This window comes from Petaurus breviceps, unplaced genomic scaffold (assembly GCF_028583685.1).
Source record: "Petaurus breviceps papuanus isolate PSGF00001 unplaced genomic scaffold, PetGlider_PUasm1.0 179, whole genome shotgun sequence".
In the NCBI taxonomy this organism is placed as follows: Eukaryota; Metazoa; Chordata; class Mammalia; order Diprotodontia; family Petauridae; genus Petaurus; species Petaurus breviceps.
Genome location: NW_027185779.1, coordinates 5213847 through 5228495, shown reverse-complemented (window position 1 = coordinate 5228495; position 14649 = coordinate 5213847). Strand labels below are relative to the sequence as shown.

The following is a 14649-nucleotide window of genomic DNA, read 5'->3' as shown; positions in this document are numbered from 1 at the left end:
TAGACCTGACAGTTCTCTTGGCACCTTCTAATACAAATACACTGACATAGACACACTGCTATGGGACAAATATAAAGTTAGTTAAAATAAAATTAAACTAACAAATGAAATAATTTCATGGGTAAGGGGATATGATGATGAGGTGGAATAGCAGTGGAAGTTCCATATTGGCCTCTTGAGAGAATGTGGGGGGAAGTGGGCAAGGAAAAGGATGACAGGATCTTCTCTAAGCAATCCATGGAGGCTTTGTGGAGGAAGCCACTCAGAAGAGCACTGAGGTCTTCAATTACATCTATGTTGCTTGGGAATTGAGTCAAATTAAAAAAAAATTTATTCCTTTCTCTTCTATAGGATGGGACAAAACTTGGTATTTCACTACTCTAGGGAACTGTCAATTGAGGAAACTCCTGCTATCAGGGTACAGCTGACGCTTTCCCTGAAATTGACATCTCACATAGCTGCCTAGACTTGTCCAGGGTCATGCAATCAGTTTAAGTCTAAGATTAGATTGAACCCCAATTTTTCTGGCTTTGAATTCAACTCTCTCCAGTTTGCCTGTTTCAAAACTCAGCTCCTTAGTGAAACCTTTCCTGATCTCTTTGATATTAGCATTTTCTCCCTCCTGCAATGATCAATAGTTTACTTAGCTTTTTGCATGAAGTACCTTCCCAGTAATGATATTCCAGTGCCTTCAGGGCAGGGACTATTTTTCTTTTGGTCTTTTCAATCCCCAGAACAAAGCATGGTGCCTTCTTCGTAGTGGCACTAAATAAATTAGGTAATTGTAAATACTAGAATCTTGTCAATCACATCAGCATGCATTTCTTAAGCATTTATTTTTCCAGGCACTGTGAAAAGTGCTGGGTATACCAAGGCAAAAACAAAAACAAACACCAAAAAAACCAGCCCCTGCCCTTAAAGAGCATACATTCTAATGAGGGAAATACTATGTAAATAATTAGGCACATACATACATTCTATGTCTGTATGTATCATTTAGAATAGATGGGAGGGGCAATCTCTGTGGGAAGGCAGTAGCTGGAAGCTAGGGGAGGGAATCAAGAAATACGCCCTACAGAAGGTAAGATTTAAGTAAAATCTGGGAAGCCTTGGGAGCTGAGTCAGAGGTCATAGGGAACAGCTAGCTAATGCAAAGGCATAAAAGTAGGAGATAGGGTGCCTTGTTTGAGGAATAGCAAGTAGACCAATGTAGGTGGCCCACAGAGTAAGAACACTGAATAGGAACAGTCAAGGTTTTGACCAGCTTTAAATGCTTAAAAAAATATATGGCTGATCTTGCAATAAGGTGCCACTGGAGCTACCTGGACCAGGGGGTGACATGGTCAGTTTTAGAAAAATACCTTGGCAGCTTGAATTTGGAGAAACTTGAGTTGGCAGGCCAGTTATCAGGCTGTTGCAATACTTTAGGTTAGAAGTGATGAAGACCTGAATTAGGGTTATGGCTATGTGTGGGGAGAAGGAAACATATTTGATACAGATGCTGTGAAGGCAGAAATGATAGGCTATATGAAATGAATGAGAGTGAGGAATGGAGGATGATACTGAGGTTTCCAGCCTAGTGATGAATAAGATAGTGGTATCCAGGATAGGAATAAGTAAGTGTGAAGCTGGAGGGAAGGGAGGATAGCAAGGGGTAGAGGTATAGGCTTCTGCTCAATATGTTGAGTTTGAGATGACTAAAGAACATCCAGTTTGTGATGTCCAAGAGGCTAAGGATGAATATATAAATCTGGGAATCTCATGCATAACATAATTGAACCCATGGGAGCTAATGAAGTCACGGGGTGAGATCATATAGCATAAAAAGAGAATAGAGCCAGGATGGAGTCTTGGGGGACACCCACAAATTGTAGGCACTGTATGAATGAAGAACCAACAAAGAGGAGGTCATACAGAGAATTAGGAAAAAGCAGTCTCACAAAAACCTACAGAGAAGAGCATATTCAAGGGGTGAAGAATGACCTCTTTAGAGAGGTCAAGCAGGATTGAGCCCTGAGAAAAGACCATTACACTTGGCATTTGAGAGATCCTGATACCTTTCAGTTTCATGATGAGATCAGAAGCCAGATTGTATAGGGTTTAGAAGACCAAGTACAGAGAGCTTTCTCAAGGAGTTTAGCTACAAAGGGGAGGTGAGCTGTAGGATCACTAGCAGGGATGACAGGATGAAGTGAGAGATGAGATTTTCTTTGGTTTTGTTAGTTTGTTTTTAAGGCTGGGGAAGATAGACATGTTTGTAGGAAGCAGGGAAGGAGCCAGAAGATAGGAGGAGAGTGGGGACAATCTGCTTGAGATGACAAGTGGGAATGGGATCTACAGTGAATGTAGAGGTTGGCTTTGGTAAGAAGGGCCATCTCTTCACCTGACATCCAAGTGAATGAAGAGATAGTGAGAAATGTCTGATTGATGTAAGGATGAGGGAAGAAAGGGGTGTTCTTGGAAAATGACCTCAGTTTATTCAGTGAAGTATGAAGTTCTCTGCTGAGAGGTGCTAGAAATAGAGAGATATATTTGAAGCAGTCACTGTGTAGAGGGAGACTGAATTGATTAGGGAAGGGGGTAGTATGCTTGCTGTGATTCTTGTGAAACAGGAGAAATTTTGACAGCTCTAATATTATTAGCAAACATATTTATTTAAATGGCCCTGCTTTTAGTTTTTTTTAATAGTAACATGAATAAATGCAATTGTGTTATGATACTACTTCCAAGTAATCAAATGAATGAACTCTTTCCCAAAGATTTCACAAGGTAATATCACATCCTCTCTTAAAATGGGATTTCCATTCAAGTAAACTTTTGAACCTTACTACTGACACTTAAAGGAGTTACTTGAAGCAGTTAAATGATAACCTTAAGATATTATCCAGTTCAAATAAACACCCCCTACAAATTATCCTAGACAAATATGACACTATCTTATTTTTAAAGACTTTCAGGAAAGGAGATGTGATTCCTACTCTAAAGTTCAGCAACCATCCCTGTCAGGAATTTCATCATCCATAAATCAATTGAGCTACTCTGCAGGCCTGCCTCCTATAGTGCCCTGCTCAATGTAGATAAAATACTAAATAAATATTTATTTATAAATAAAATTTATAAATATTATTTATTTATAAGTAATTTTTTTAAATTTACTAAATAAAAATAAAAACCTGAGAATGTTCTAGTGTCAAGTATCAAGCTACCTAAAATCACTGGGCCTTTATTTCCTCTTCCATACGTGAGGGGACCAGGCCAGATGTTTAAGGTTGCTTTCCAACTTTGTATGTGCAGGGCTTCCCAAAAGCCTTAGTCCATATATGTATATATACACACAATACATATAGCATTTATATAATGCTTATTTGCAAAGTGCCCAACTTTATCTCATTTGATTACACTGCCTGTATATGGGACCCTATCTTTATACTCTATACACGTAAGCATACTCTCAAATTAGATAAAGTTGGATGCTCTGCAAACCTTAAATGAGAGACAGAGGTCTGAGGATGTGCCTGCCTGAGATCCCAATGCACAACTTCCCATTTGTCTCCCGTATTAGAATGTAAGGTCCTCGCAAGTACGAGCTTGTACTCGGCACTGAATGGGCGACCAATAGCACTTGCCTGGCTGATTGAGTCTAAGCCCCTATTTTACCGATGGGATAATTGAAGTGGGGCAAGGCGTGGCTCGAGCTGCAGCTGGCCGCGGGCCCTGCCCGAGGCGGGTCTCCAGGTTCTAGAGCGGGTGCTCTGGAGCACTGGGGTGGGGTGTTCTGCAGGCGCGGGGGGGGGGGGGGGGTGCTGCCCAGAGGCCACGGCCCACCAGCCGCAGGCGGGCCCACCGCGGCTTGGCTCCCCCGCCCCGCGGGGTACCGGGTTCCCGGCCCCGGACTGGGAGGATGCTGAGTAGCAAGCGATCCTGCTCCACCGCCGCGTCATCCCAGCGAACCCTTTGGTCGCTCACCGCCCCGACCAGGGCCCCGCCTCAGCCCTCGAAAGCTGCCCGCTACCGTGACCGTGACCGCCCCGCCTCCTACGCCCCGTTTGGGGGCGGTCACGTGAAACCGAAGAAGTCGCACCAATGGGAGGCGGGCGCGGAATGGAAGGGATTGTATGACCCCCGTGACGTCACAAAGCCCGCGGGGAGAGAACGCGGCCCTTCCTCCTCAGCTCCCCCTCTGCCGGCCTCCCCCCGCCTTCTTCGCCTGTCCCCTCCCAAACCCTCCCTCTCGGCTTGCTCCCGGCTCCCCGCCCGCCCTCCTTGTGCCCACCCACCCGGCCGCCGCGCAGCCAATAGGGAGGCGAGAAGGGGTTCGGGGCCGCCCGGCAAGGTGCCAGAGCTGGGACAGGGCGGGGGCTGGGGCCCGAGTACCCGGGACCTGCGCCTCGGGCTGCGGGGAGGAGAAGGCGCGGGAGCCGACGCCGGAGCCGCCCCTGTCGCCCTCCAGCTGCTGCTCCCCAGGGAGAGGAGCCGACTCCCCGGACGTGCCCGGTGCGTAGCCCGCGCCCCCGAGCTGCCCTCACCGGACAGGGCTGCCCGGAGCTGGGGAAGCGGGCGTGCGTGGGGAGGGACGCGGGGAGGAGGGGAAGGCAGCGAGTGAGCGTGGGTCACGCCCGTGGGGATGGGCTGAGGAGCCAGGTGTGCTCGAGGGGGAGGACTGGCCCTGCCCTCCCTCCGGAATGCGTCTAAGGGGGTGGGACCCGAGTGTGCGTGTGCTCCCACGGGGGCGTGGGCGTGCGTGGGCAGTCTAGGAAGCGTATGTCAGAGCTGAGCGAGCGAGTGCGAGTGCTTCCAGCTCCGCAGTTCCGAGGAGACGAGGCAGAGAGCCACGCACCCCACGGAGACCCTCCCGCGCCACCTGAGTTATCGGATGCCAACGCGCTGAATGTGGTGCGGGATGTGGGAGGAATTTGGGGCCAGAGCCCCGGAATTCTTAGGCCCCACGGTCTCATGCGAGTCGGTGGGAGGTTGCGTGCCCTGCTCACCGGACCTAGCTCGGTGTGTGGCTTAGCCCTCCCCCCTTACACCTGCCCCTCCGTGGGCTTCCCCGTGCCGGTCTCCCCCACCCTCCCTGGTGCTCCGCTCTGCATGCAGAGCCCAAGCTCCTCGTGGCCGTGGCTGGGTTTGGGGGCGCCCACGCCGGCAGTGCACGGGGGACTCGTGGGGTGCCGCTTGGTGCATGCTGCTGCTGCATTGTTTCTCTGCTGTACCTGTGCACCCCAAATGTGGGGAGGGGGCCGCCGGTCTGCTGCTCCTCCCGCCTCTGCTTCCTGCTCCCCTTCCCACTCTTCCCAGTGAGGTTTGTTTGGTCTCCTCCTCCTCTCCTTCCCCATTCACTAGGCTGGAGCTCTTCCTCCTCCACCTCCCTCTCTAATGTTATTAATCTCTGCCTTGCTTTCAATGGGCCGGTGCTGCTGTCGCTGCCCGCGGGGTGTGGATGTTGTCGGCTCCGTGTTGTGATGACAGGAGAATGTGTGTGTGTCCCGGGTCCAGGCGAATTGGTAGGTATACTGTTAATTAACTGCCAGCTTCAGGTACTCAAGGGAAGATTGGTTTAAATTTTTTTTTTCTATTTAAGTCTTTCATTCTTTTTTGGGGGGGCGCTGGAATTAAGGGGACAAATAAGAATTGAAGACAAAGATATCCTGAGCTTCATGGAGATGGCAATTGATGTCTCTGGTTTAGGCAGATTTTTAGGTTAGCAACAAAAGGAAGCATCAGAAGAGTGTTGGGCAGTGCCTCTCTTCCTGTTTGGAAGATCTAATTAATTCGTTGGAATATCACCCTGGGATGGATGAAACTGAATAAACAATTCCCCCAATAACAGGCACTGAGAAAATGCAGAAAAACATCAATGATCAATGGTGGTTTCTTTAATAAACTTATATTGTTTTTTTTAAAGGCAATACTGTATTTTTTTTACATTAAGGTAATTAACACTATTTTTTTTTGGTACCAAAAAAAGCCTTTGAAAGATAAGGAGCCTGGAATCAGTGGAACAGTAATATTTACCAGTTGGTTTGATTCAGAGGTTTGTTTATGAAATAGCCATTTTCAACCCCCACCATAGGTGCAGCAGTGTTCACACAAGTAATAGATTCATTCTTTGCCCTGTTTTTGGTTTCAGGAGGTTTTTCAAAATTACTCTGGCAAAATCAGCACCGTTGCTTGAGCTGTATGTACGTGGCTGTTAGGATTCTGTGGTCTAGTCTGGGTCATAAGGCTTGAACTTTTAAGTGAGACAGTGATAAGAAAAACGAGAATTTGGCTTTTGATCAATTTATTGATACCTATAGGTGTTTATCCTTTTTTTAAAATTCACTCTTGGCATCTTAGAATCAAGTGGCCCCAACCTCATTCTAATTCATCAAGCTTGTTAGCAAAAGTTTTGACCTCAGAGGTCTTGTATTTTAGTGAGGAGTGATTCAGAAAGAACTGTAATTCAGGATTTTAGAGAGACTATTTAGTGCCTGTGACATCAATTCAAAACTTCAGCCTGATGAAGGAAACAGATCACTTGGTAACCTAGCATTGGGGCTCCTAGGAGTGGGCTTTCATTTATTACCTCTTCTTCCCCATCATTTCTCTTTTAGAAGGACATAATAAGTTGTTAGGATATTGAAGGGAACTGAGGCCTAATCCCATAAAATAGGTTGCTTGAATAAAAGGACTTGTGCTAAAATTGAAAAATTTTAAAGATAGATCTTAAGGGGATTGTGGTTTTTAGCAAAGAAACCTTAGAGAAATTTGCTATTTGAATATTGTTTGAAACCCACCTGCTGCTCAAATACATAGATCAGACTACCCTGAAATTTTATCTGTATTGTGAGATTTTAATCATTTTGCAACCAACTGGATAAAACTACCTAAAAAATAAGACAGTTGTTATTAAGGTGATGGTTTCCTGGAGGCAAGACAACAGTTTCAGCCAAATCCTGTTTTCTGGCTAGCAAAAACCAAATAGAACTTGATTTTCTCTTAATTGAAATGTCTTTATTTTTTTGGCTTCTTGAAAAAAGTCTTAAGCTGGTAAGTTTGGACAGGTTTAAACTACTTCTCTACTTAGATAAGGGGGTCCTTAACCTTTTTTATAATTTGTACACCTTGTTGGGAATCTGGTGAAGCTAATGGACCTCTTTTCAGAATAATGTTTTTTAAGTGCATAAAATACAATACATACAGTTACCAAGGAAATCAAAGGTTAGTGAAAATAAATATGAGGTTCCCCCCAGGTTCATAGACCCCTTGAAATCTGTCTACAGACCCCCTTGGGGGGAGGGGGAATCCATGGATATTTGGACCCTAGATTTAGATCATCAAGAAAAATTTTTGTTTTATTCTTAAATTAAAATTTTCTTTTTTTAACATAACATCCAAAATATTTATATAATGGAATGCTTTCAGGTTGAATTGGCTAAGATTTTTACACTGCAAATCCAAACTGAAAAAACATGCATGGTGGATGCAGGCCAGTAGCATGTGGTCTACATCTGGGCACATCTCTTGGCTCAGGTTATATAGATTTCACCTTTGGTTGACCTTCAAATACATTTTGGAAGGCTGTTAGTTCTTAGGCCTGAAGGATGACGTTCTTTGATTGTTCCATCTTAGTGTCTTTTCAGGGTTGCAGTCTGAGCCCTGTTGAGTCACCTATTCTTGCACCTAAAATTCTGACAGTCCATTCTGATTTCATTTTCATTTTTTAGAAATGTAGCCGATCTTAGACATTGACATCAAATATAGGGTGTTCTCTAACCCTTGTAAAAGACTTTTTGAGCAGTTTCATTGCTCACTCTGTTCTAAACAAGGATTGATTGTTCGGAGTTGTATTTCCCCTTGTCACTTCTTGTTAAATCTACTCTTTGGGGAATAAAAAGGACATGGGGTTTAGTGCACCTCATTTTTTTTTTCTTCTTATTGTGTTTAGTTTCTCATAGGGATGTCAGAGAAATGAATTAGATGCTATTTTATCCTCCTTCCTCCCCTCCCCTTGTTATTTTCTAAGACAGTGTCTATACCCACCAGGTGAAGAGGAGGCAAGGCAATTACTTAAAACATTTACCTGGATAATTGATGCAGAAATACCTGCTGTCGAGGAAAAGGAATGTAATTTTTCCCCCCTCTTGCATGAATTATCCAGGTTAGCACTCTACATTTATTGTATTTTCTAGATAAATGGTTACTATTTTGCTTAGACTGTGTATACTGACTCATAGTAAATCCCAGTTTTTATATGTGATGATAATTCTAGACATTTCCTCCTGAAGTGTTAGAGCACTGTCGTAGTGTCAGAGCATGTCCTCCAACTACCCTGACACAGTGAGCTGTGGTTTTCTATTAAGAAGCTGAGAAAGAGAACATTTTTTTAACCTTGCCATCCACCATGGAGGAACAATAAAATACTAGAACTGACAAACTAGGACCCTTTCAGCAAGAGAATTCAATCCCAAACAGAGACTGTTCTTCACATTGCTAACAGGATGTTTCTGTGTTCTAGAATCCTTTATCATGAGGAATGAGGACAGCACACATCAGTGAAGCCTGTGGATAACCACAGAGTCTCATTTACCCTCTCTTTCACCCGCTCACTAAACAGAGCTGCTAATGAGTAGCCAAAGAGAGCTAAGCTTCTCTTCCTTCCTATCCCCAGTCTAGCCTGTTGTGCTTATTTCAGAAGCCATATTGAACAAATGGCCACTAGGAGGGAGAATTTCAGCTCCTGTATAATATGGTGTTTTTAAGTATTGAAAGAATCTGTGATCTGGTTTGCATACTTTCCACTAATGTTGATTACAGCCCATCTTCATATTAGCCAAGTGGTATTCTTGATTTTGCAGAAATTCTTCTGGTAGCCAACCTTTTATTAATGAAGGTAAATTAAACTTAGCTAGACAGGTTCTTACTGTCTGCCCTCCAACTCCAGATTTGAAACCTTTTGAGCTTGGTAAAACCTACCTCAGGTCCTGCTGGCACAAAACTTTTAAGAACTCTTCTGGGCCAAAATGAGAGACTCAAGATTTTATTGAAAGATTTATATAACTGGGTAATTGGCTTCTAAATTCAGTTCAAGAAATATTTAATAAATATTGCTATCAGTCAACAAGCATTGATTTGGTGCTTGTTGTGTGCTAGGCACTGTGCTATATGCTAGGGATTCAAAGACAAAAAAATGAACAGGGCCCTGCTTACCTTCTTTCATGGGAGTTAGTACACCCACATATATGTATGTGTCTCTCTTTTTATCTGTGAGTGTATACAAGGTAAATTGCTATTGACAAGACTCTCCTAGGTGCTGGGGATGCTAAAAACAACAGTCCTTGCCCTCAAGTTGCTTGCTGGGGGATTGGGGGGAGATGCAACATGTAAATATAAGGTAATTTGATGAGGGAGAGAGCCCTGGCAGCTGGGGGCAGTCAGAAGGAGAGAACACTTTAGTTGAGATTTAAAGAAAACCAAGGGTTTTTAGAAGGGCAGCTAGGTGGTGCAGTGGATAGTGTGGACCTGGAGTCAGGTTCATCTTCCCGAGTTTGAATCTGACCTCAGACACTTCCTAGCTGTGTGAATCTGGGCAAGTCACTAAACCCTGTTTGCCTCGGTCTCCTCGTCTTTAAAATGTGATGGAGAAGGAAATGGCAAACCATTCTTTCATCTTTGTCAAGAAATCCCCAAATGGGGTCACTAAGAGTTGGACAGGATTGAACAACAGCAAGAGGTTTAGAAAGTTGTTCTTAGTTATACTTATAGGATAAATCTTGTGGAAATAAAGCTTGCAGAGGTATGAAAGTTCATCACTCTAATCAAGTGTATATGTGTTTTTTTCTTTTTATTTGTTGTCCAGGAATCCCGGTCAGAAGTTCTAGCCTGCCCTTGTACTCTGATGCCATGCCGGCGCCAACTCAGCTGCTTTTCCCCCTGATCCGTAACTGTGAGCTCAGCCGTATCTGTGGCACTGCATGCTACTGCCACCACTCGCACCTATGCTGCTCCCCCCCTCCCTTCCCTCTCAGCCGCCTGAGATACACCCCTCAGAAGGCATTCTCGACTTTCTGCCGGCCAAAGGATCACTTCTGGCAGTACGCCCACACGAGAAGATATGCTACCACCCCTCAGAGATTTTACCTCACACCTCCACAAGTCAACAGTATCCTAAAAGCCAATGAGTACAGTTTTAAGGTACCTGAGTTTGATGGCAAAAACGTAAGTTCTGTTCTTGGATTTGACAGCAATCAGCTGCCTGCCAATGCTCCCATCGAGGACCGCAGGAGTGCGGCAACTTGCTTGCAGACAAGGGGGATGCTCTTGGGGGTGTTTGATGGCCATGCGGGATGTGCCTGCTCGCAGGCAGTCAGTGAAAGGCTTTTTTACTACATTGCTGTCTCCTTGTTGCCCCATGAGACTTTGTTAGAGATAGAAAATGCTGTGGAGAGTGGCCGAGCCCTTCTACCCATCCTGCAGTGGCACAAGCACCCCAACGATTATTTCAGTAGAGAGGCATCCAAACTTTATTTCAACAGCTTGAGGACTTATTGGCAAGAGCTCATAGACCTGAACACTGGGGAAACCACTGATGTCAAGGAGGCTTTGATTAATGCCTTCAAGAGGCTGGATAATGACATCTCTCTAGAAGCACAAGTAGGGGATCCCAACTCTTTCCTCAACTATCTGGTCCTTCGAGTGGCCTTCTCAGGGGCCACTGCTTGTGTGGCCCATGTGGATGGGGTTGACCTGCACGTGGCCAATACTGGGGACAGCCGGGCTATGCTGGGGGTGCAGGAAGAAGATGGCTCGTGGTCAGCAGTCACTCTTTCCAATGACCACAATGCACAGAATGAAAGTGAAGTGGAAAGGCTAAAACTAGAGCACCCCAAGGCTGAGGCCAAAAGTGTCGTGAAGCAGGACCGGTTACTGGGCTTACTGATGCCTTTCCGGGCTTTTGGAGATGTCAAGTTCAAGTGGAGCATTGAGCTTCAGAAGAGGGTGATAGAATCAGGCCCAGATCAGTTGAATGACAATGAGTATACCAAGTTTATCCCCCCCAATTATTACACCCCGCCATATCTCACTGCTGAGCCAGAAGTAATATACCACAGGTTAAGGCCGCAGGATAAGTTTCTGGTGCTGGCAACCGATGGTCTGTGGGAGACCATGCACAGGCAAGATGTGGTTAAAATAGTAGGCGAGTACCTAACTGGAGTTCATCAACAAAGCCCCATCTCCGTCGGTGGTTACAAGGTAACTCTGGGACAGATGCATGGTCTCTTAGCAGAAAGGAGAGCCAAGATCTCCTCTGCATTTGAAGATCAAAATGCAGCCACCCATCTCATTCGTCATGCTGTTGGGAACAATGAGTTTGGGGCTGTTGATCACGAGCGCCTCTCCAAAATGCTCAGTCTTCCCGAAGAGCTTGCTCGGATGTATAGGGATGACATCACAATTATTGTCGTCCAGTTTAATTCTCATGTGGTGGGAGCATATCAAAACCAGGAACAATGAGTGACTGAAAAACAAAGGCAATTTGAGAATGAAAATAGTGAGTTTGAAGGGTGAAGATATTAAAAAAAACAAAAACATAACTTGAGAAATCCTTCTAAAGGGTCAGCCCATCAAATCAAGCTTTTACTCATTTAAAATACTAACTAATGTAGGTGTGTTTCTAGAATTGAGGAGAATGTGAGGAAAGGGCTAATAAGCTGACTTCTCCAGAGGTTTGGAAAAGAAAAAATGATGCCTTAGCTTTGACCAGACATGGCCTCCAGTTGATAAGGAAAAGACACTTGGAGACTTAGCAAGTTCTTGTAATAAGTGTCCTGTAGGGAGGAGGGGCTTAATTTTACCAGTCTTTGAAAATATCCTCAGGATAGGACCTTGACTAGACAGAGTGAAAGGAATTATCTGAATCTATGCTTACTGTAGAAAGGGAGCAAAATGTTAATTCATTTGCAGCCTGGTTTTAGGAAAAATACCTGCTCTACCAATGAGCAAAACTGTTGCCGACTACAATTTTTAATCGCACACTTCCCCCGTAAGTTTTTGTTTACATATTGTTCATATCAATCTTTCCATTTAAATGCGTTAAGCTGTAAGTCAGCAAAATCAAGCAATTCAAATGTATTCAACCAATTTGGTTCATGACATTTAAACGAAATGCTGCTTTTGGGGAAAAATGTAACCAAATTTTGCTCCTTTTCTGTCCTACCTACCTCCCCCCCAATATCAACTTCCTGTTGGAATTTAAACATATCTATTCTTACAATAATTTTAAGAAAACAATTTTTGGTTCTCTCATTTGTTGCTGATAATAAACAAGGAAAAAAAGCATTGTGTTTCACTTGTATGATGTGAAAAGCTTGATAGAGCAGCTTAAATGAATGAGATTTTTCAACTTCTGTGAAAGATGTAAGATTTTTTTTTTAGACCAAGAAAGGGAAAAACTGACATATCCTCAAAAGCTTTAATGCCCCTCTGAGTTTATTTTACACAAGTGTTCTGTTTTAAATTGTGGCAAGCTATGGCTTGCTATCAGAGTGGGGATAGGCCCTTGTTTACCATAAGATCACCATTTTTAAATTTTGTTGTTTCTCCAAAAATTGTTCAGCAACTTTACATTTCATATTTGCCATGTATATGGCAAGTTACAAAAGATGAGGTGGGGAGGGGGACATTTCAGTATCACCAGATAGAAAGGGAAGACAGTATCTTGCCTTCCTCTGCTTCTCCCCTCCTCCACTGAAGACAGGTCAAAATGCAAAATGTCCTTTAAACATTGCTAAATGCTTTATTACATACTATGGCTTGTAAATAGGAATGTAAAGAAAGATAAAGACGAAACACCTAAGGAGGGTAATTATTGTGCATGCCTGATAATTAATATTGATCACAGCATCATCACCCACTACTATTTTCTACATCTATATCCCCATGTGATTTCATTTCCGCTGACCATAGGAGGAAAGGAATACAATCACAATGGAGGGAAATATATTTGTGGTGGCACCTTGGAGTTTACTTAGTATCATTGGACATTTTGCTATTGGATTTAATTGTGAACTGTGGATTTATTTTCTCCAATCTAGTATCACTGAAAGACTAGCTATGACTACATTTTATTTGCAGGTAGATTTTGGATATAAACTCTTCCCAGCTTTTCAACATGCAATTAGTTGGGGATATTTAGTGATAGAATAAAAATTGGACCAGATGTGCAAGGATTTTTTCTGGGCTTTGAGCAGTCGGCAACTTGTGGACTGCTAAATTTGATTTTGCTAAAAACTCACCCAGAAGGCTAATAGCACAGAATAAATTGCTATTTGATTTCAGGGTATGTTACACATATTTAATACTCAGTGGTATAAAAAGAGAATCACTGATGCATTGTACTGTAGAAATGGAGTTACATCAATTGCTCTGAATAAACCCACGAATATCTAGTAAAATCTCTGACATTTGTATATAGCCCAATGCTATGTAAATTTGGCTTCCCATTGTCCTAACCAAGATGGTGGCAATTCCATCATTTTATTAAAAACAATCATATAGTGGTCTTCAATTTGAAAGCTCAGTTCATTTTCCCACAGAAGGCAAAAACCACAGTTTGGATTTTGACAACTTTAGGAATGAGGTAAACTGGGTGTAATTAGAGTGTAACACCATCCAAAGCAACTGTGATCTTAGCGTAATTTGTTGTCTCTGTGTTATTCTTTATGCAGAACTAAAATTCTTGTATAGGTAAAAACGCTTGTATCTTTCCTGTTACCTTGTCTCATGTGTAAAGTACAGAATGTATGTAAGCTGTTATTTAGCCTTTCTTAAATTTTTCTACTGTTTAAACTTTCTAGCAGCATATGCACTTAACTACTGTATTTATATCTAATCAGTGGTTCATTATAGTATTTATATTTAAAATAAAAGTCCTTAATGAATAAAGGGATCCTGGTACTCTAACAGTACTCAATAGGAGAACAATCAATAATTTTGTTTCATAACTGTACAGGGATATATTAAAAGTGTTTATGACGTGGAGAAATGTTGTTAGAAATGTTGGGAGTAAATTAAAGCATCATAACTGCTTTCCAAATGCCTTGTGATATGTCTTAAGCATAAGAATATCTTTTAAAACAATCTTTTGTTGTTATACCGCTTTCATTTCTAAATATCCATCCCTTGCCCAATGAACAGTCCCTTATAACAAAATTTGAAAAGAAGTTATGCAAAACTTTCCAATGGATTAACAGTGTTTGATAGTATTTACCTTTTTCTCATGCCATTTTCCCCTCATCTCTGCAGAGAAGGGAGGGAAGTACATTTTCTCATCTCTTCTTGAAGGGCAAACTTGATGTCATCATTATATTGATTTTTTTTTAAAGCAATTGGGGTTAAGTAACTTGCTCAAGGTTACATGGCCAGTTATTATTTCTGGGTGTGGTGCTGAGTATCTGAGCCCGGATTTGATCCAGGTCATCCCATCACTGGAGCCGGTGCTCTTACTTGCTGAGCCACCTGGCCACCCCGATTATATTGATTTTTAAAATATTTTCACATTTTTGTTTAAATTTTATACATTTGTTTTCCTTTTTGATTACTTCACCTTTTATCATTTTATATACAATTTTCCACCCTTCATATTCATCACTTCTTAATGCACAGTAA

The 14649-nt window shown here is 42.9% G+C and overlaps 1 protein-coding gene across 1 annotated transcript; it reads left to right on the top strand.

Moving 5' to 3' along the window:
• Positions 1-4115: 4115 nt before the first annotated feature.
• Positions 4116-14071, top strand: PDP1 (pyruvate dehydrogenase phosphatase catalytic subunit 1). The gene is given in 5 exon segments (XM_069086640.1): positions 4116-4197; positions 4200-4313; positions 4316-4468; positions 4471-4494; positions 9842-14071. Coding segments are annotated over 5 exon segments (2028 nt in total). The 3' UTR covers positions 11497-14071.
• The last annotated feature ends 578 nt before the right edge of the window (positions 14072-14649 follow it).